The following is a 22,871-nucleotide window of genomic DNA, read 5'->3' on the forward strand; positions in this document are numbered from 1 at the left end:
TTTCCCTATCTTTCTCTCTAGACCCCTGAAGAGCTAGAGGATGATTCAGACTTTGAGCAGGAAGATTACGACGTTCGCAGCCGAACAAGCGTTCAGACTGAAGATGACCAGCTTATTGCTGGCCAGAGTGCTAGGGTGAGTATAAAACCCACGTACTACATTAAGTGTCTGTATAGCTACAAATAAAAAGCTATGCCTCAGAAAGCAAATGTAGCAATTTCAGATCTTCAGGGTCACTTAAGAAAGGACGAGAGTAAGTTGACCTAGGTGTTTAAAGTTTTTTCATGTCTCACCTATTTGAAAAGCACTGACTTTATTGAATGATCTTCCTTGGGGTTATGTGATGCCTTGTATCAGTTGTTTGCTCCAGTTAGTGCCATAGGAAAAAGCCTTACAGGTTTGGAATGTGCTGAAACCGTGGGAGTAGTCAGCAAATTAAAAAAAAAAAAAAAAATCCTATCAGGGCAGCATGTGCTGTATCTAGAGAAATCTTACATTAGTCATGTTTCCCAGTGTGCAAACCTGTCAGGAAGATCTGTTTAAGCTACCGAGTAGTCCCTGTAATTTAATTGTAATTGAAGACTTGTTACTGAATCAATGTAATTTTACCAGGGTAATTACATCATGATAAACTCAAGTCATTTGTGATTTGTGACCCCAGCTTGTGCCTGGGGATTGCAAATTAAGCTGATGAGTGCTTCAGGGGTCACAGGTGCTGGAGAAGTGAAGTTTGTTAACACTCAGGATTATGCCACCCTCTGATGAGTGTTTACCTTTGACTAAATAGGCTGCTCAGCTCAGATTATAAAAAAACCCCACACCATCAGAATATAATTCTGGGGACAAATAGCATCATTAAAATATATTTAACTGGAAAAAGAGTTTAAAAAAAAAGCCATAAAATTTTCCAGCAGAGAACCAGTGGGGAACTGGGAATTACCTGAATGATTTTCATGGCTGTTTCACACAGGTTTGTGGTTTCTTCTGATAAGTGCTAAAAGTGAAGTAATGAGCTAAATGAGAAGCATCCTCCCCACACACATTCAAACACTGTCGCAAAAGCTGGTAACTGAAATGGTGACTTCTTACCTTGAATTCTGGAAGAGGATTTGTAGGGCTGAGAACCTGAAGAGCAAAAGGCAATGGTGCTTTGAAAGATGAATTCAGAAGACCAGCAAGGAGGAGTTTTCAGCTGCTGTGGGAAGACCCACAGCATGTTAGGGCTTGACAGAAACATTTTACACCCTGAAAAGAAGTCGAGAGTAATGCAAACCTAAATGAAGCTTACTTAGAGATATGGGAGGAATGTGAGACATGGATGCAGTGGAATGGGCAGAGGTTTCTTTTTGTCTTAAATTAATTTCCCTGAATATTGAATACAGATGGTAAATAAACCATACCATGTATCAGAAAAGCTGAGTTTCTGTCGCTATATCCCAAGTACAAAAAATTTTGTCCTTGCATGTCAAGGACATACCATGTATATCATTATCACCTAGATGAAGAGGAGATGGGTTGTAGGTCCCATCCCAGAGAGCTGGATGACCAGGAACTGGCACTGAAAACCATGCAGTCAGGAGAACTGCAGAATGATACCTGGATACCTTACCCTGAAAATGACAACAGAATATGTTCTGGATGCAGTTGACTATCTTTGAGGCATTTTTATATTTTAAAGAGCATAAAGTCCTCTTTGATATATTCAAAGAATTGACTACTAAAGTAAGTCTCAAGTACAAAAATATTGAGATACAATACAGTTATTTCACAGACTTTTTTTTTGTTGTTGTTACATATAGGATTGCATAGCATATCGTCATTTCTTGATCTGAAAACCAAGTAAAGACTGCAGTAATATTTTCACTAAGAATCTAGCTCACCTAGAGACTTAGGAGTCTTAAATTCTATTACATTTATTGTGGTTATTATCACTGCTGCACTTAAAACCTTCTGCTTTGATCAGCTACACACTGTATAAACGTAATATATTATAAAGACAATCCCATTCCTGAATAACATAGAATGCAATATGTCACAAGAAGCAACAAATGACGAAAACCTAAAATGAAAACATGCTAAGCAGAAACCGCCCAGTCCACAGTCTTGAGTGACTCATTAAAATGAGTCTGCTAAGAAGAATAGTATCTTATTTGAAGAATTTCTGTAGAAAAGATGGATTTTTATTTGTGGAATGTAATGGATTTGTTTAATATGCTTACTCTATAAAGCTATTAGTATTTCAGCAGAAAGACTTGTGTTGGTCTTCAGTACAGATAAAACTTTAATGTATGAGCTGCATTTGCTATAGCATATTATTTCTTTGAAAACACATCAGCAGCTGGAATAGAAATGTTAAAACACTATATACCAGTTTAAAGGGTATGCAGCTGAAGCTACCCAAAGAAAAGAAACCACATGTAAGACATACAGATCAGCTTTCCAAATTTTACTACTACTATCACATTCTCTTAATTTCAGTTAATTCTTCTGTTCTAGTGCTGTATGTGTATTTTATATATTTATTTATTAGCTTTACTTACACTGCATTTTTCTGTGCAAAGACTAATATGCTAACATTTGAAACTGCTGAGTTACATTGATAAGGCCTAATTAAAACTCATGTGTTGAATTTTAATTTGATTAACTTGCAAATTTCTCATTTTCTGATCTACTGTTTATAACCTGTTTTAATTTCAGTTTTTGGAAAAGGTCAATTATGAATTTTTAAAAGCCAAGACAATTTTAAGAATATGTAGAGAAAGACTTCAGCTGATTGAAAGTGACATAAACAAGAAAAAATTTAATGACACTTAAATGTGTGTCACACCCCATTAAATGCATAATGTGGTCTTCAGATCTCCTAAAGCCAAATAGTAGTTCAAGTTGGAAATCATTATTGGAAGTGTCCATTTGATCTTCAAAGTAATTATTATAATTTTGTAGGGTTTTCTTTTTTCTTTTTTTGGGGGGGTGTGGGGGATTTTCTGCTTTGTTGATAATGTCAAGGCAGATTAGTATCAACCTGTGGAATGCCTTTTTGCATATCTTCCAAGAGATAATTAGACCACTAAATATTATTGAAAGGTACTTTCATTATAATTCACTTCAAATGTATTATCTTGCATGTCATAGCTTATTTTAGCATTGGGTTAAGCAGAAAACCTCTGACAGAGAATGAGACTGGGAGAGATACTGGCAATTCAGTCTGCCTTTTCCCATAGATGTAATTCATTTTGCTCTTCCTACAAGTTAAGATTTAACAGGAATTTTCTTTGATCTTCCTGTATCAACTGGTGAATAATCTGTATGTCATGGCATCACATATAAAATTTTTAAGTTCTTGAAGGTATAAGAAGAGCTATAAACATCCTGTGAATTTGATTTTGCCTCTCATAACAGAAATCAAATGTCTAGTGGATTTTGCTTGACATCTTTAACTCCCATAAAAAGAAACTCAAAATTGGGCATGCCATTTGGACCACTGGAAAAGCATAGTTTCTAACTTCCTTTTTTCATGACCAGCTTCTCCCATTTTTTTCTCCAGGCTATCATGGCTCAGCTTCCCCAGGAGGAGAAGGCTAAGATTGCTGAACAGGTAGAGATATTCCACCAAGAAAAGAGCAAACTGGATGCAGAGGTGGCCAAATGGGATGACAGTGGTAATGACATCATTGTGTTGGCAAAGCAGATGTGCATGATTATGATGGAAATGACAGACTTTACTAGGTAAGGACAAAACAACCTGTGCAAATGACTTCTTCAGACATCCCGCATCTTTCCTTTTTGTTGCAATTTATAACCTATTGAGGTAATGTGCTGTGTTTTGGGGAGGGCAAAGCCAGGTAACACACATCATACATAATGGGATGGGTTGAACGGCTCCCTTCTCGTGACTGCTCTGGATATTTCTCCAAATGGGATTAATAACATGAAGTTTTTGTCCTATTTGCAAATCTGTTTTATTTGTAGATCATCTTGAATTTCAGCAGCAAAGATAGTCCGTGACCTTACAGACACTCAACTGACATTTCATTTACTACCCATCTAAATGCATGTGCATCCCTGAACTTTCAACATTTCAATACAATTTGTGTCAATCAAAAATAATGGCAAAACTATTTATATCATTTTGAACATTGAACTTTCCAAAAAAATCCCAAATGAAATGAAACTGTTTTGATCTAATACTTTATTTGAGCCTGTCAGTAATGATTTTTTGTTTGTTTTCATTTCTTTTTTCTGTTGATGTCTTGTTCTTATCGAATTGCAAAGAGTCAGAAGGTCATTCATTAATGATATCATATAAACAGAATTATTTTGTTTAAATATAGTCATATTGTTAATCACACCAGGGAGAACATTCTACAAGATTCTTTGAATTATGGATCACCATAATAAATTAAAGATTTCTCAGGGTTAATGTTTAATGGGAGTTCAAAAGTTTACATGGTATTTATCAAAATGTGGTTAGACAAAACTGGACAAAAATCTTCATGTTTTTCTTCAGAATTACAGAATCACAGAATCAATTAGGTTGTAAGAGACCTCTGGGATCACCAAGTCCAACCTTTGCCCTAACACCCCCATGTTAACTAGACCATGGCACTAAGTGCCACGTCCAGTCTTTTCTTAAACATCTCCAGGGATGGTGACTCCACCACCTCCCTGGGCAGCTCATTCCAATGCCTAACGACCCTTTCTGTGAAGGAATGCCTCCTAATGTCTAACCTGAACCTCCCCTGGTGCAGTTTCAGACTATGCCTTCTTGCCCTGTCACTAGTTGCCGGGGAGAGAGGCTGACCCCCACCACGCTACAACCTCCTTTCAGGTCATTGTAGAGAGTGATCAGGTCTCCTCTCAGCCTGCTCTTCTCCAGACCAAACAACCCCAGCCTGTAGCGCTGCATGGGATTTTTCTGACAGAAGTGTAGGACCCTCACTTGTTCTTGTTGAACCTCATGCCGTGGGCCTCAGCCCATCGATCCAGCCTGTCCTGATCCCTCTGTAGAGCCTTCCTACCCTCCAGCAGATCAACACTCTCACCCAATTAAAATAAACCATCCATTCATCTCACTGAGGTGCTCAAGTAGATTTCTGAATCTCCAGCTGATCACATGCCTTGTCTGCAGCCTTCAACCCATTTCAGAGGTGACAGTCTCTGCATTGACAATATAGGGTTTGCACATACCTTATAGATAGATAGATAGATAGATGGGGCAAGTGTATGTGTGTGTGTATATAAATACCATTAATTTGCAAGTAGCTCGACTATTTGTGTTTGCATAGTTAGTTAATTGGTAATAGGCAACAGCAAATATTTTTATCCATTTTAAATTTAATTATGCATATAAAAAGTTTGCTTACTTTAATAAATTACTACTATACTTCTTTCCAAGTAATTATTCTCTCACCTTATTTGTTTTTCTCTCAGTTGTGCTTTTACAACTATTCTTTTTGCAGTAGACTCACCACTCCTGTGTACCAAATGACAGTGTAGAACCTTCTGTGAAGGGTGATATTTTAGAGAAATCTTAATCGCTTTTGTATTTGTATTGTCTTTGGGTCTCTGATCCTTCTGCCCAAAACCAGAGTGAAAAACTGTCCAAACAGTGCCCTCATTTCATGAAGGAAGAAATAATGTTCTAAGGAAACAGCCCAGAATATGAACACTTTCTGAAACCTCCCAGACAACCTTTGATACACTGAATATCAAATTGAAAGTTTTGTAATTACATCTTCTACCATCAAAAGAACAGAACTAATATAAGAATGAGAGAAAACTACTGTCGCATTTGAAGTAAATTAAAAAAAAAAAATCAAAGTACATCTCTCTCTACATCAGATTCAATAAAAACTTTTTTAATGTATTCCATTAGAACAAAGCCTTTCACACCTTTTTGGTTGACTGTAACCTCAGCAGTGTTGAAATAGAATAATTTTTCAAATGCATGGAGTTTGTGACAGTCAGATCTGCTGATGTAATTAATGTAGAAGCATACGAGGTCACTATGAAGGATTTTTACTACAGTTTAAGTTCAACAAAAGTGGGATACTTGTTGTATTCCCATATGTTTAAGGTGGAAATGAAACTATAGAAAGAATATAAAAATGGAAATATGTTTCCGTATGTTATTCTTGGCACTGTAGATGAAAAAAATGCAAAAATATTACTATGTTGTGCTTAGAAAAAATGCCTTCAGTTTTAGTTTTAAAAAAACTAAGTTTGATCATATTATGATTTTCCATCAGTCTTGTCTGAAGCTGTATTTCTTCACATAGTATAAAAAAAAAACCCAAAAAATTTAAAAGGAAAATCAGCTCACTTCCAACTGAGCCATTCTCAGGAGCAGTAGCAAATTCATTATTACAAACGGGATTAAAGCTTTGAGTCTGAAGCAAACTCAGAAATGTCTGTAGTGACTTTTTACATTTTGTCTATATACATTTTGGTCACTTTAGTGACTAAAATCAGAGTTTTGTGCATCATATTAAAAGTATAGTGAAATATCAGTCTTAAAGCTAATTATATGTAAAGTTTCTAAGTGTGTTTTGAATGTAACATTTAAATGTAACATTAAGGATTGTGCTTCACATATCTTTGTTTTCTCACAAAAACCTACTAAGAGAGGTTTTCTAAAATGTGACATTCTTGCTCTAGATATGACAGGCATTTAGCACTGGCTTGGAATAACTTAATTTTAGAAATAGCTGTATATTCCAGATAGAATGTTGGCTTAATGAGCACTTAAAAATGCATATACTATTAAGTGTAGTTCATGTGCTTGAAGGCACCATCAGACTAAATTGCTAGTGAGGCATTTTTTAAGAGAGAGAAAATAGAGCAGACCGATTTCTTAATCAAGTCATACTATAAAGTAGGTGAAATTGTAATAAATTAAGGAGTTATTTGTGTTACTGTTTTAAAATCAAACACTAAACAGGGTCACTGAAACTGTTACCTTTCATGATTTATTTAAATTGTGCATAATTGTGTTTCACAGAGGTAAAGGACCCCTGAAGAATACATCAGATGTGATTAACGCGGCCAAGAAGATTGCAGAGGCAGGATCGAGGATGGACAAATTGGCACGGGCAGTAGCTGATCAGGTAACAACAAAAATGAGCGGAAATATAATGTAGCCTCTATCAATGAGTTGCCTTTTGCAGGAGAAGGTTATCTTTACTTGGCAGAAAATCACCTGTTGAAAGTCAGTGCCTGGGTATTGATCTACCCGTTGAATATAAGTTGTTTCTTCTATACCAATCAACATGGGTTTTGCAGTACAAGGAAGCCATAAATGAGTCTCTCTCAACCTCAGAAATGCCTGAATTGTTCCACAGCATCACTGCTGGACCCTAGTGATTGTATTAGAATTAGACTGTTATATTTGCTGTCATGAAAGCAGTAGAGACTTGGATGCTTGGTTACCCTTGCCATATGCCTAGGAATCCTTATATTCTTTTCGGCTTGTTCTTCCAGCAATTTCCCTTGATATGGCGCTTTTCCTTTTCAAGATTCCCTGACTCCCTTTCTTCTGTTTTGCACCAGGGTATTGTGCTTTCACTTTACAGCCCCCCTGCTCCATGTTCTAGGGTGTGTGTCTTCAGTCCCATTGCCAAATTCATGTCACAACTGGAAAGATGAATTTGCTATATTCAGCCCCTTTCTTTCAGATTGGATTATCTATCCATCTGGAGAGCAAGAGGAAGGATTATATTAAAAATCAAGAGCCAAATTTCAAATCCAGGTTCTAGGTAACTAATTTTAGATTTAGACAAATTAAATTTGACTGTTTTTCCCCTTGCAAACTTCCTATAGTTTCTTTCCTTTCATTGTCATCAGGAGAAATTTTGGTGGAAGTGGAAACTGCTAACTTCTTTGCCTCTAGTCTTTCTCTTCAAAATAAGTATTTCTTTTTCTTCCTCAAGTAAGCTTTTAATGGTGCGTAACATGTCCTGCCAGGGGGTACGGGCCAGAGTGGCAAGAAACCTGAAACTGTCCATTTTCCTATAACCTCAGAAATTTTGGGTTTAGGTTTTCTTCGTTATCAGCAAGCATTTTTCCTGTAGTTAACCCATTCCAGCTCTTCAAATTTAGCATCTGTTCATTTTAGCATATCAATCTATCAGCTGATGAAATTCCTAGTCTACAGTGTTTGCAGAGGTGGAATATTTTAAAGAAAGAAACACAAAGAGACTTGCTATGCTTAGAGTGCATTGGCTTGAGTCACATTTTAAATTTCAGAAGACTGTAACATGCACATTTTAATAATAAACAGTAAAATCACTATGAGAATGAAGTGTTTCTTTTAATGCTTGCGCTTTAATGAAATTTTACAGAACTTTGGAGACCCTCATGCGATATAAACTTTTTATGGACAGTTGCATTTTTAATTACTGTTCCGATGAGACAGATCTTACATTTTCATTCTCGCCAAGGTACTTGTATTTAAAGCCTTGTCAGCTCTCTAGAAGTATAGCTTTAAAGTTCATTTCTTTCAGTTCATAGACTTCGGGAGTAGGGTAAATATTTCGGTATTAAATTGTCAACAGTAGAGAGAAGAGGTCTCTTAGGATTCATGCCTGAAAGATGTGGCAACTGTCTGAGAAAGGGGCATCATAGCATTGCCATAAGTATAGAGCAGATTAAACCTAATAGCCACAGAGAACCTCCGGCATTGTTTATTGTTAGTTTAAGGGAGAGAAAAAAGCAAAGTGTCTACTTTCAGGGTTATAGACGACAGTATATGCAACTACTTCACTGCAAACATATTCCTTGCCAGCATTAACTCTTGGGGCTAGAGCAGTCATCTCAAGTCAAAGGATGTGATGCTGTTGACTTGTGTGCGTTTAATTCGATCAGTTTTTGTTGAAGTGCTCCCATAATATTTTACAAAAATTGAGCATAAACTTTGTAAGACACTAAAAAGACATATACGGAATCTTTGTGCCCCAAGCTACACATTCAAAGAACATTGTCAGTCAGACTTTGTCTGGTGGCCCCAAAGAGTATTTATTGGAGACATGCTGTTAGCAATGGACCCTTTTAGCAATGTTTCATCAGAATGAATTACTGAGGTCTATCCTCTTGAGGCAAGACTTTGAATATTAACTATGAGAGTGTTGTTTATTATGCTGTTGATATTGTGGGGGATGATGCAGTTTCTATTAAGAGCCCCAAAGACTATGAATAAATTGTATGTGGGCCTTTTCTAGTTATACTGATTATGAATCCTTCACTGAGTCTACCACGTTTGACCTAATGTAATTTGTACCAAAACACATTTGAGACGCACAGCATCCAAAATGGTACAGGACTGTCAATAACTTCCTCTCTAGTATGAAGAGATATCTCTTAGACGCGCAGAGGGACCAACTTGTCTAATTGTATTCTTGAGAAGGGCTTCAATAGTGATGTCATCTGCAGAGAGACTCTGTAATATGTCAGTTACACTTTAGCAAATAATTTCCTTCTGGCACAGATTAAGGTATTTATGCATTAACAATAAGCTTCCTAAACCAAACCCAAGAAGCCTCGCCTCTGCCTCTCGAGTCTTTAGTGTGTCAGTAAGGGGCCTGTCTTCTGCCAAGTCTGAAGCAGAGCTGTGTCCTCTGAAGGTCTGCACAAATGCCAGGGATGCTAGCAAGACAGTCAAGAGTTGGCATTAAGCTGGATGTAATCAATCAGAACTGGGTTTATCTGTACTTTAACTGGTCTATGGTGTATCTTAACCTGGACACCCAGCAGGCAACTTGGAGTTTCAGGTCAAATTTGATCGTCTTCTGAAGAAGAGAAGACTGAGAGGGGACGTTATCAATGCTTATAAATACCTTAATGGCAGGTGTCAAGACTCTTTTCAGTGGTGCGTAGCGACAGGTTAAGAGGCAACAGGCACAAACTGAAACACAGGAAGTTTCATCTGAATATGAGGAAAAACTTCTTTACTTTGAGGATGACAAAGCACTGGAACAGGCTGCCCAGAGATGTTGTGGAGTCTTCTTCTCTGGAGATATTCAAAACTCGCCTGAACTCTATCCTGTGCAGCTTGTTATAGGTGAACCTGCTTTGGCAGGTCCTCTTTGGACTGGGTGATCTCCAGAGGTCCCTTCTAACCTTAACCATTCTGTGATTCTGTCATTCTGTGATTTTGGCTGCTCAATAGATTCTGTGTTCTGTACAAACTGACATCATCAGTGAACGTCCCCCACAAACATAGCAGTCATATTATTTTCATTGTCCTTTATTAGCAGCTGACAGAGAGGTTTCTTCTTTTTACAAAAAGGTATAGTACATCTTCAGATTACAGTTTGTAAGTCTTGAGTTAAATGAAAAGTAGAGTTTGAATTTTCACATTTCATCAAGTATCTCTTGTAAAGACGAAATGAAATGGGTCCACCTGACACGCACACATTGCCACTGTCTCCTCTCCTCTGATTACTTCTCTACAATCATATAAACTCAGCTACATCTGATCAAATATTTCTTTTGTTTGTAGTGCCCAGATTCAGCCTGCAAACAGGATCTGCTAGCCTACCTGCAGCGCATTGCCCTCTACTGCCACCAGCTCAATATCTGCAGCAAAGTGAAAGCAGAAGTTCAGAACCTGGGAGGAGAACTTATTGTATCAGGGGTAAGCTGGTATTTCTATTTAGCCATTTATGTTTCCCATGTAGCACTTGAAAGGGAGCATTTTTGATGGCAATAACGTACAAAACAAAAATACAGTGATTCATAAACAAGCTTTTTAAAATGTTATCACCATTATTCCAGACCTTACAATAACTTGTGTAGAGCAATTTGATTTTCCAATTACCCTTTGTTTATACTAACCTTGTAAAATCTTCATTCTTCCAAAAGAAAAGTAATTTCATAGCCTAGAAAGTCATTGCCAAGCAGTGAATATTATAATTATTTGGAGCTTTTGTATATTTGCTCATTATAAATCTTCTTTCCTTTGTTAGAACTGGTAATTTCCTTCCTCTGTGCAGAAGCCAGCTCTGTATGAAGTGCATATTGTTAAGATGGTGATGACTAATGGGATTTCATTCACTCAGGTTCCAATGCACACTAGGTTTAGCAAAAACTTTGGAAGGCCAGCAAAATATTTTAAGTTTTGATGCACGTGCTGTTTTCAAATACTATTGGCAAGCACAATGATTACATACTCTAATTCCCATCCAGTTATTTCAGTTATTTTCAATTAACACTACAAACTTTTTACATACAATCTTTTTTAGAAATAGAGACAGGAATGTGCAGCAGCAGTAATATTATAAACAATGAGTTTTCTACATATTTAAACCATTTTTTCTTTCCTGCTCCTAATGTTGGACTCTGTGCCTCTGGGAGATTACTAGAACCAAGCAGTAGCAATTGCTGCTTTTCATGATTTTCTTGTTTTGTTCAACTAGTCACCCTAGTATTAACCCCATGATACCTTTGTTATCTTCTAACTCAAATACAGACCATATGTATGTAAATCTTTAATATGTTTCACTCTCCTGAGTGTGTTTTCCGAATGATGGTGATTTGTGAGACCCAAGATACTTGAAACAAGGTTATTTTCAAATACAGTTTTGAAAAAGCACCCTTTCATTGTTTAAGCCTAATCAAGTACGAAGTTTGTTAGGACAACTAACTTGTGCCCTTCATTTCATCCATAAGATTCCCCAGTGAAATCACTGGCCTTCCTCAAACATATCGGAAGTCAGAGTAAATGTTCTCAACTACATAACATTTTGATTTTTTGCAAAGCACTGTAGAAGGTCTTAAACATTTGCCCGGCTTTCTTGGATCAAACATTCTGAAGTCATATATGCAATCCTAAAAGGAGCTGCTTAAATGTTCCCGTGCCTGTCCTGCAATTGGTCTTCACTTCTTGATGTATGTACATATGTAGTTTTAATACCTTGATCTTCCCACAGCAATGAAAATATCCTCTTCCATTTTCCTGATATTAATGATCTGTCCTTGTATCACTGACAGCTATGCTGCATAGTAAATGTTACGATCTTTTCTTACCTACTGCCATCTGGGTCCAGCTTTTCATACCCATTGAGTTGTCATATTCATCTATCTATAACAATTACCCAAATCAGTGCTTCTACCAGCTTGGCTTTTGTGGTTGTGTGTGTTTCTTTTTCAAGTCTCTTTATTCAGTGTATGTGGATGCTGAATAAGCCATTGTGAATATCTAGCATCTATTCGTTACTGGAACATCACCATCCGTTGTGAAATTTAAGTGGCCAAACCGCTTGACTTCATCATTTCCAGTCTGGCATTGTTAGCATCCGCTGCTTACCAGGCTTCATCACCATTGTGTTTCTGTTTGGTTGGGTTTTCACAGTCAGTTGCAGACAAAGGCAAAATGAGCTTCAACCACAGAAATTATTTGGGTCTGTTCCAAAGACTCAGTAGTACTGACATACAAAAAATGTTAAGATTGCCCAGCTTGCTTCTTCTGCCGTTGCTCTGAACAGGAGGTGATATAGAGAGTTGAACTCCTGTGCATCCCTTTTTGAGAGCATTATCTTGTTATCTGGTATAACACAGTACAGTGCTTTCCTGATAGTGTTTTCCAAGCTGTTTATCTTCAAGGTGCTGGGTACTGTATGCTCCTTTGCTATCCAGAGATCTGGTATCCAAGTACACATCTACATCTGCTTGTCTACTTGCTGCTTCTGCTTCCATCTTCTTCTTCATTTTCTCTTGGATAGCCAATTACAAATAAACAGTATTTTATTTACATTAAAATGAAATACCATTATTTGGCAACTTGCATACAGTACAATGTTATAAGTACAATAGAAATCCAGAATTCAAACTTCCCAACCTATGACAACAGAAGTAAGTTTATGTGATTGCACTATATTTTAAGTGTTTTGATGTAAATATCAAGCACCAGGATGATTATTACAATATTGTAATTTACTACTGTATTTACAAAAACCCATAATATAATTTAGATTGATCCAAAATATGAGTTATGATTCACAACTATTATGGGGAGTACAAACTCTGCTTGAATTTTTACATTATTAAGAATATTAATATTAAGGAATGTATGCATATATATGTATGAATCTATGTGTGGGCGTATGTATATTTATGTAAAAAGGAAAGAGACATAAAACCAACTAAAACCTAAAAGACAGATGAAAGCCACCCCACAGTTCTTACAGTTCTGTTAGAAATGTGTTGCAACAACTTCAAAAACACTGTGTACATAACATATAATGTGCTATATATCTTTTGGTGAAACTTCTATTTCTCTTTTTCCCCACAAGATTCAGTAGTTCAGTATGGTTTATCTCTGAAAAAAAGCATAAAGCTGATCTTGTTTCCTTTTTCCTCTATAGATTGGTATGATACTAGCATAGCATATGAAGGGGTTCTTTTTGGCATCATTGACTTTGCTGCAAATAGAAAAACAGATCAAAAAGTAAGGAAACATCACGCTCCTGAAGTGTAAATTATTTCAGTAAAGGAAAGAACCCACTGTTGTTTTTCCCTTTCTTTCTTCCATTCCTTTTCCACCAGCTTTTTCTCTCGTTTAATCTTTCCCATCAAATTCCCTGCATGCAGATAGCAAAATTATTTTCACCAAATAAGTAAGATCTGGCAATTGAGATTTAGCATATATCAGCCTGACCTCATTAATATCAATGGTGCAAGGCCAATTTAGACTATCTGTTGATTTGGCCCTTTACGTTGCAGGGTGAGACTCTTAATTCCTGATTCCAATTGAGTTCTGAAAATTAAAATAAGGAAAAACTATGTGATACTTTTTCTTCAGTGAGGAACCTTGTAAACTTGAAGAAGATTATAGGGAAAAAAGTAAAGAAAAGGGGTGAGGAGGAAGTTAGATGAAAGCAAAAAGGAATTAATATTAAAAAATGAAGAGATTTAAAAAATATTTCTGATCTGTGTAGATTATATCCTTGTTCCTAATAAAAGTCTCTTTGACCTTGGTCCATAAACAGATGTATGTTTCTGTAATTTTAAATTTGAATATTCAATTTCTAATTCCCCTCTAAGAATAAACAACCTCCTTTAATAAAATCAGAGACTAAAAGCGCTTCAAAATAATTTTCTTTGTCTCTTGCCTCAGTTTATTTAATGTAATGTATATTTGCTTCATAATCGGTTGCACCATTGTGTTGGAATGAATCCTCTGAGGTGCTGAGCATATGCTACTCTCAGTGAAGTAAATACCATTTCCGTATACTTAGCTCGTGCTGATAGATAGCCTTTTTATGATAGATACTTTTGTTGAATAGAGTTGGTTTTAACCATGATGTTTGTTATTTGAATAAAAATTCAGACTTCTTCTAACTCTAGGGCTGCTTTATTTTTTTAGTATTCCTGTCTGACTCTTGTTAGCTAGACCATTACAATAAAACAGATCTATATATACATTTCTTACCCTAGGATAAATATCTACTTGTTCTGTTTACTGCTGCTCTGAAGCTGATCAGCCCATTTACCTACTCTCCATTTAAGCTATGAGCTTGCATTTTTTAAAATTCTTGTTTATGTTGGTAGCTTTGATACAGTTTTTCCTGCAGGACTATATTGAACAGAATCTAAGAAAATCCCTTATCCAAGACAGCCCCCTATTGTGTTCAGGTTTGATTTGGAACTGTACACATATAATCAGCTGTATTATCAGAAAACTTGCCCAAAGAATCTTAAACTTCTGAGCCAGATATATACGCAGTGTCGTAAAGAGTAACAGCCATGTACCTTTGAACACTGACCAAAAATATTAAATCAATAGCCAAAGCAGACTCCAAACATATACTTTAGCTGGGTCCAATTTCCAATTATTTTCAAAGGCCCATTTATCTTAGCATAATAGGCTCAGCTATGATACTAAGAGAAGGATTCTTGTAACATTTTGAAGATACAAGACAGTTTAGTTAAGATTGTGAGTTTAGGTGTTGTGTTCTTGCTCAGTGAAAGTGAGGACTTGGGGGAAAAAATGAAGGTAAAGGGGCCAGAGCCACCCCACTAACTTTGGGTAGGACATTGTGAGAATGCCTGTAAAACCTGGACGGGGAGGTTGGATACATAAAAATAGTAACAGATATAGGATATACTGCAAAATAACTGCCTGTATGTTTATTCTTGATCAGTGATAATAATAAAGTAACTGGAAATAGCTAGTCCTCTACAAAAAAGCACGAGCCTCATTATTTATCACAGAATAACAGTGTGCATCCAGCAGTTATTTCAGGTGAGCTGACAGTTTCCCTATCAATTCTGCCTATGGATCTTACATCTAGTAAAACAAAATGGTTTAAAGGTCCTACTTTTCTTTCGTTTAAGGCTGAGTCACTACACAACCTTGTGCTGTAAATACAAGTTGGTATGCTTATGGGCAGTGCAGTATCAAGTTACTACTGATGAATTCTATAGTCTCAAAGAAAAGTCAGGTAATTTGAAGTTCATCTGCTATTAAAAGCGAGTAAGGCCATTTTTCATTGAATTTGGATTAAGAACCTGTGCATAAGCAGTTACTTAAGAGCCACTGATGTGGTATTTGATTTCCCCGCATCAGAAAGCCTTTCTGTGGTTTTTCCTTTGTTTTCAAGTAGGCAATCAGAGACAACTTTTGCATTTAAAATGCTTAAGAGTATGGAGAAAATGTTGTTTTGGAGTTTGGTAAATAAAGTAATTTAGGTCCTCCTGAATGAGGCAAGAATTTACCATTATGTCAAAGAAAGTTTGCTGAAGGGAGATTTGGCAAATCGACAAAGCTATTGGGTTCCTTTTCTTCAAGATTCTCAGGAGTGCAAAAAGGTCACTCCTGTTACTTAACCGGCAACAAAATAAGTTTTACTATTAATTTATAACAGAAATGGAAGAATGCTACATGAAGTATACTCACAGAAACAGTCTGACAAACCAGGGTTCGTAGATATTTCTAGGCTGGGCTGCTTGGACTGGCAAGCTGCCAGTGTTTTCAGTAGAAAACACCTGAGCTAAGACCTGGATGTACTTAGTGATTAATAGATAACATTAATAGAAATTTTGTATTTTATCTGCTAGTCATTCAATTTGCTTGGAGCTGAGGGTAAGAGCAGTTATTGCTGTGTTCATGTTTGTTGGACAATGACTGCTCAAATGTTTACACACCACAAAGAGAGAGTCCTATGTCTAAGCTCACATCGTTGCAAGACTAGGGTTTGGGTTGTGGTAATACATGACAAGTGGATATAACACAAGTGAATAGAGTCAAATTGGTAAAGGGAAGTGAAAGATGGACCCAGGGACCCTACAGAAAATTACTAAATTTCTTAAGAATGTAATTTTACTTTTGTGATTTTCTTTTTTAATTTAGGCAGCTTTTTTTTTTTTTTAAGTTGCTTCTCATGTTTACTCACTGTTTCACTCACATGATTGTGTTAAGAATTTAGAATAGCCAAAAAAGACTTTGCAAATATGAACAGTATGTACTAATGCTATGAAAATAATGCAAGATGGGACTCATGGAAACATATTTGTTTATCAGGTGATTGGTGGAAAGGAATTCTGTTTTGAGACTTGGAATGAAAGCAGTGAATAAAGGAGACGACTTTGGAAATAGTAAGGAAGTAAGCCAAAGAACTTGAAATAGGAGATATGAAAGGGCCAGGTGAAGAAAAAGCCAAACCAAAAGCAAGATAGGAATATGAAATCAAAAAATTGCAATGGTGGGACAGGACTGAGATAAAGTCAGGACCATAAAGTTGGTTGGACTTCGCAATAATCTCTACTCTCCCAGTAGAACAAGCAGGAGAGAAAATAAAAATTTAGGGTCTTTATTTCAGCTCTGAAGTTACCATTGTAAAAAGCTTCCAGGATAGAAATGCTGGGGCTAGGTGGGGAAAGTGAGAGACCTTGATTTACACTGTATATTCAACTAGCTCATGTCATCTGCTTTGGAAGAAATGAAAGAAATTAAAAATACAGGGAGATATTTCAGCTATGCCTTTTGGGATGGAGAAATATTTAAGTAACCTCTGCGTATGTGTTTGAATGTGTGCAGACATATTGATACATGAGAGAGTGAAATAAAACCATAGTAAGTGTACTCTGCTCGAAAATACATGGCTATATGAAGCACATAATGCTTATAAATATACAGATTTTGATAAGCCTTTATCTATCTGGAACAAGTTGAGCTTTTCTATTTGTGACTAATACATGAGTCTTCAACTCTTGCTGGCACAGGCTGTATCCCTCAATACACTGTCCAAGAAAGGGACTACCTGACGATGTGGTAACATAAAAAATTTATCATCCTGACACTGAGTCAATTTACTACTCCTAAAGGATAAAAGCATCAGTGACTTATGCAGGTTAATCAAAATGAGTGCTAATAAAATCCCTCATGGTCGTATATTCATTATATATGATGTATTTTATGAAAACACTGTCTTAGGGCTTTCTGAAAGTTAAAACAGTGAAGAATTCCTAATTATCCTCTGAAACAGCTCGAAGACAAATTAAAAAAAAGAATAGAGGAGTAGAAAAGAAATAAATAGATGTATCTATAGTGGATCTAAAGCCATTTACAATACCTCTTCCAAGTATGTAACAACAATAAAGATTTAGTAATTAGATGAAACTTGCCTGTTGCTTCCCAGTAAAGGTAGTGCGGACCAGGAGCCCAGAGAGTTTATGCAGTTGACATCCTTGGAGAGATTCAAGCCCCAGGTAGACAATGCAGCAGATGAGTGGATCTAATGTTGGTAATCAACTCATTACAAGTAGAAAGCTTTACAAGAGACCTCCAAAAGTTTCTTTCAAGTGACATTTGCACAGTGTTTTAATTCAGATAAGTGAAAGATCCCATAGGATCTTATTTCTGTGTCTGTGAGTTTGCCTTTATAACTGTTGCTGGATGGGACAATAGCATATATCCTGAACTTTGGGCATCTGGGGTATCATAAGTATGAGCCACATAAAGAATAGCACAGAAGACTTTGGAAATGTTGATTTATTTTTATTAGTGTTATGGTTACTTCTTCAAAGCAGCTGAGTGAAGGTGGATTGATGGTGGGCAGAGTTTGCATTATGTAAGGAAAAGCAGATGAATGAAGCTTAAGACATAATTGAAAACTTCAACAAGAAAATATTTTTTATGAAATAATTTCTCCTTTTGAAGCTACCATGTTTTGATATAAGGCTATTTTCAGGACTAAGAAAGTATCTCATTATATATAAATGCACATGTAAACATATACACATAAATATGAAAAAATATGTCCTGCATAAATGGAAAGATGTTATCTAGAATTTCATTTGCAAAGCAAAATCACGCTGCACTTGTCTTCATTAGAATATATTCATGGAGACAAGAAGCATGCACACCATCTGTATGTCTACATTTAGTAGGTTAAAATTTAGACAGGTCAGACTTTTATCCTTATTAAGCAGCATTTTGACTACAGGGAACATGCTTTTGTGCTTTATCAGGTAACAAATATTCATGAATTTCTGAAGATTACATATATTGAAGTTTCTCATTAGAAGAGTTTTCCGCAAAGAAAAGCATTTCTGATACCAAATGATGTTAAGCTATTTAATTCCATGAGAACAAAGCAAAGTGTTATGGATTCAAGACTGAGGCTTGAAACAAATATGGTCATAGAAAAGATTAGAGAATTGAAGGAAATACTAATGTATACGCTTCATTACATACTGCATTTGTTTTAAAAATAGTAACCACTCTAAAATCCAAAGCTCGCCTGCTACAGCAGTTATGGCTTTGGTTCAGCTTGTTTTCCTTTTCCAGACCATGCTGAATGAGATGGGAAGAAAATGGGAATATTATGACTTTCTGATACACAAACTGCACCAGCCTTGTAATAATTAGCAAGGCCTAGAGACCATTTTAACATACCCTAAGTTATGGTCCTAAAGGACTATCCCTATAAAAATTACCATAAGGAAAGCATGGACTTCAATGCTATCTCATGTTCACTTCTTTTCCTATCTTACTGCCTTTAAAGGAGGTAGTTTGGGACCAAGCTTCATCATTTTACATTAAATAATAAGAATTCCTTTCCCCTGGGGCATTCTCAGTTGGCCTCCTTAATGCACAGCATAGGTTTGCTAATAGGTACATCCTGAGGCGTTAAATAAAAATTGGATTTGTTTCTTGCACATGGAATTATAGAGAACTGAATTTACATAATGATAGATTAAACGCACAATAGGAAATTTTGGACCGTGTTTCTTATACAGAAGTACATCTTTTAGCTCTTGCAGTTGTTAAATGTGCTGATTTGGATAGTAGTGAGACATAATCTCACTTCTAAAAGTACTATCAGATGATGCTTTTGCAGATATTAAAAGAATGACAACTTCAGTTCAGACTCATCAGTTTATTTGACTTTAATTATAGTTCTTGACAACCTGAGTTGCAGATGAGTAACACACACACAGAAGCACTCACAGACAAGACATACCCTCAAGGGAAAACATCAACAGGTTTTCCTAGCCTAAGCAGAATCAATTGCAAATACTGAACAAAACAGCTTACAATAAAGTATTCAATAAAACTCACAATAGGAATGTGTTTCCATTAAATGTAGGAGGTCATAATAATAGCCTTTAGGGAGAGATCAGAGTGGGGAAGGTTGCCGTATATCTTTAACCTCTGAAGTATTTTCTTCCACACTTGGAATATACTATTATTACTGTTACTATTATTATTTATGAACCTCATAGGAGCAAAGGAAAAATATGTCTGTTCTCATATAACATCATTAATCTTACATAACTAATAAGCAGCTGCGTCAACAAAAAGTGTTTGCTTTGTATAATGTATTCACGACACTGATACGGAGTCAAAGTGAAAAACTATCCAGTATCACAAAAATCAGTCCTAACCTCTTACTGTTAGATGCTCTCAAATGCTTTAACATCAATTCTTTCTAACTTTGACTAACACATCATCAAAATACCTTGTGAATTAGATTAGCAGGTAGGTAATAATATCATTAGAAAATGAGATGAAACATACAAGTGATTTGTGCTAAATCTCGTCAAAGACCAAATTAGAACTCTATAAAACTGGATTAGAGCATCAATATCCAATCCAAAAGACTGCAGAAACATTTTCATGCTTTTTTATACCTGCAACTAGATTCAACGTTCCCATTGTCAAAAAATTAGAGAAGTTACAGCTTTACTCAGTCTCAGATGGGATGTTACACGTTTCATCATTCCTTACCTATGACAGATGGTGAACAAAAAAGATTTTTCCATTCATCCATCAAGCTGAACACTACAGCAACAGGACATCTTTGGGTCAGAGGCGTGTCTGTGTTAATGTCTCAAACTTTTATGATGTGTGTCAGTTTGACATTTTTGCATGGACTTTTCAAGCTGCTGTTTCAATTTCTTAAAATATATCCATTTTTACCTTCTGTAGGTATACCAGTAATACATATAATGTTTCTGCGCAGTTAGTACTCCTCAGGCTTTCACAGTCTTGCTGTACTCAAACTTTATAGACCACTGGTACCTTAGTGGTGCCTGCCCATTCCTCATCATCTGTCCATCTTTTTAAACAAGAAAGCAAGGACTTTAGTGTTTTTTCCAACAGATCTTTGATGTCAAACTGGACATGGACCCTGTTTTTAACTTGATTTCTAGTGCCTGGATGCAAGTGATTAAATCAATGACTTGATCTGTGTTCACATGGTTTTCTTACGCTGTTAGGCTTAACTTATGTTCCTTAAGAAAATATTTTGGACTGTTAAAGTCTCCATTTACTGTCTCTTTGCATTTCCATGCATTCATTTAATTAATCTTAGTTGTAATCCTTGGAACACTTGGAAGATTTCCCTCCTTTCTTGAATATATATATATATTTAAATTTTTTTTCAGTTGGGTACATACTTTCTCTGCTTTTGTTCACTGTTTAGGTGAATAATGTGTTCCAGCATATGTTCGCAAATCACTTTTATCTTTTTTGCTCTTCCCTTAATTTTCTCTTTATCAACTACAGATACCATACTAAGCAGGTCAAAACAAGATTTCAGATTTGAGCAGTGCTAGCCCCATAATACCATCTGGGGTATTATCTGCTACCTAATCTATTGAACTGTTCATATCACATTATCATGATGGAATCTACCATATTTCTCCAAATTTCTCATCTTGTATTGTTACTGGAGAGTATTCTTGGCCATATTCAATCTTCTGGAATTTAATTGTGCTATTTCCATATGTTTCTGTTCCAATAAAAGGCAATTTATTTCTTTTTAGGGGATCTTGCAACTGCTACTACGAGTGTAATATTTCTCAAATTTAAGGATATATCCTCTGAACATCCTTCTCTTTATTAGAATGAGCAAGCTTGCTTAGGCTTCATAAGGTCTGCTGGTCACAGGAGTTCAAAATATATTCCTACTTTATTTGGCAAAAACAACTGTGGTGCAATAGTCAAGTCATAGGTTACCTAAGTTATGAATTAACTGAATTCTACTTGGTACTTTTTACCATAAAAGCCTTTAAAAGTTCAATTTTTCTTTTCTCTTTGGCAGACTAGTAGACATACATGTTAATAAGGAGTAGATGCAATACAGAGTACCAGAGGTGTTTTTCCTCCTCTCTATCATCATACATGCAAATAGGTTGAAATCAAGATGACGTAATGAGAAATCAGACAGGCATATGTTTAATTCAATTATGAACTGAAACTCACAGCACTATCATCACTTTGCATTACTCAGATGCAGCCTAGTTTTGCATTGTGTTCCTGAAGTTACATATCATCTCTAATAGTCGCAATAGCTCTTCATTTAGTCAACTGGACTAGCCGATTTGTTGAAATTTTAACTCCACAAATATGCTGGTTTAAAGTAGCATCTGCAGATACTACAGGATTAGATTATGATAAAAGTTTTGAAGGTTAAGAAGAAAAAGACTTTACTTATATTGTTAGGTGAAGTGACTGGTACTAGACATTAGTCACACTTTATTTTTTCAATAGAAGGAAAGGAGAGAAAAACAAAGAGCACACAAACAGAGCAAGGAATGCACATTAATCATTACTAAGACTGAAAAAATAATCAGGATTAGATTACAATTTACATGATCCTTGTAGCAACAAAAAGCCTGAGGAAAAACGTCAATATTAACTCTGTGTGCTTATAATACATACTCTTAAAAGAGATTTAAGGATCATTAATTTTTCCTCTTCCACAAGGCAGGATCTTATGCTAGCAGTCTTTACTGGCCCTCAGTAGTCTCCCATTCTCTGAACAGTTTTATTTAATGGAGTTAGCTTTAGCAGCATATACTATTTTTTTCAATTTTAGTATACAGCTAGGTTATTAAGAAAATCCCAGTCAATAATATAAGCAATTATGTTTACTCTTGAACCTACTTTTCCAGAATTTGGATTATAAAAATTCCATTTACAGTAAATTAGAATGAATATCCCATTTTAAGCCCTCCAGTTTCAGTTCTTGGGAAACTGTTTGAAAAAAATGTGCTTCAGCCTGTAAGCTTGTCATTGTCTAAAAATGTATGGTCTTTAAAAGCATCACTTCTTTACAATTTTGTTGATATTTTCTGGAACTTTAAAGTGTGCTCTGTAAATAAATGTATGCCCAGAATTTTGATACTTCCCTCACTTGTTCTTTCAGCACAGTTTGTCAATTCTCATTTTCAATGTAAGAAAATCATAATTATTTCCTGACCTTCTTCATATAGTGATGTAGGTGGCCTACCCTCTGGCTTTATTGAAGCATCAGCACAGAGGTCTGGATTGTGTAATATTTATTCAGCACAGGTGGACACAAGTGTACTTCCAGTGTTAGTCACTAGAATTTCAGCTCCTTGCATCAGTGTTTATGTTTTTGTGC

General features: G+C 35.9%; 1 protein-coding gene across 1 annotated transcript in view; it reads left to right on the top strand.

The window, feature by feature from the left end:
- CTNNA2 (catenin (cadherin-associated protein), alpha 2) overlaps positions 1-22,871 on the top strand; it is a gene marked incomplete at its 5' end in the record, with an annotated part of 63,424 nt that overhangs the window by 22,176 nt on the left and 18,377 nt on the right. The window contains 4 exons of the mRNA XM_009703373.1: positions 22-135; positions 3,545-3,726; positions 7,001-7,106; positions 10,496-10,630. Of these exons, the coding sequence (XP_009701675.1) occupies positions 22-135; positions 3,545-3,726; positions 7,001-7,106; positions 10,496-10,630 (537 nt within the window). The remainder of the gene's footprint in view (positions 1-21; positions 136-3,544; positions 3,727-7,000; positions 7,107-10,495; positions 10,631-22,871) is intronic.

The sequence above is a fragment of the Cariama cristata genome, unplaced genomic scaffold (genome assembly GCF_000690535.1).
Source record: "Cariama cristata isolate BGI_N322 unplaced genomic scaffold, ASM69053v1 scaffold6537, whole genome shotgun sequence".
NCBI classification, from domain to species: Eukaryota; Metazoa; Chordata; class Aves; order Cariamiformes; family Cariamidae; genus Cariama; species Cariama cristata.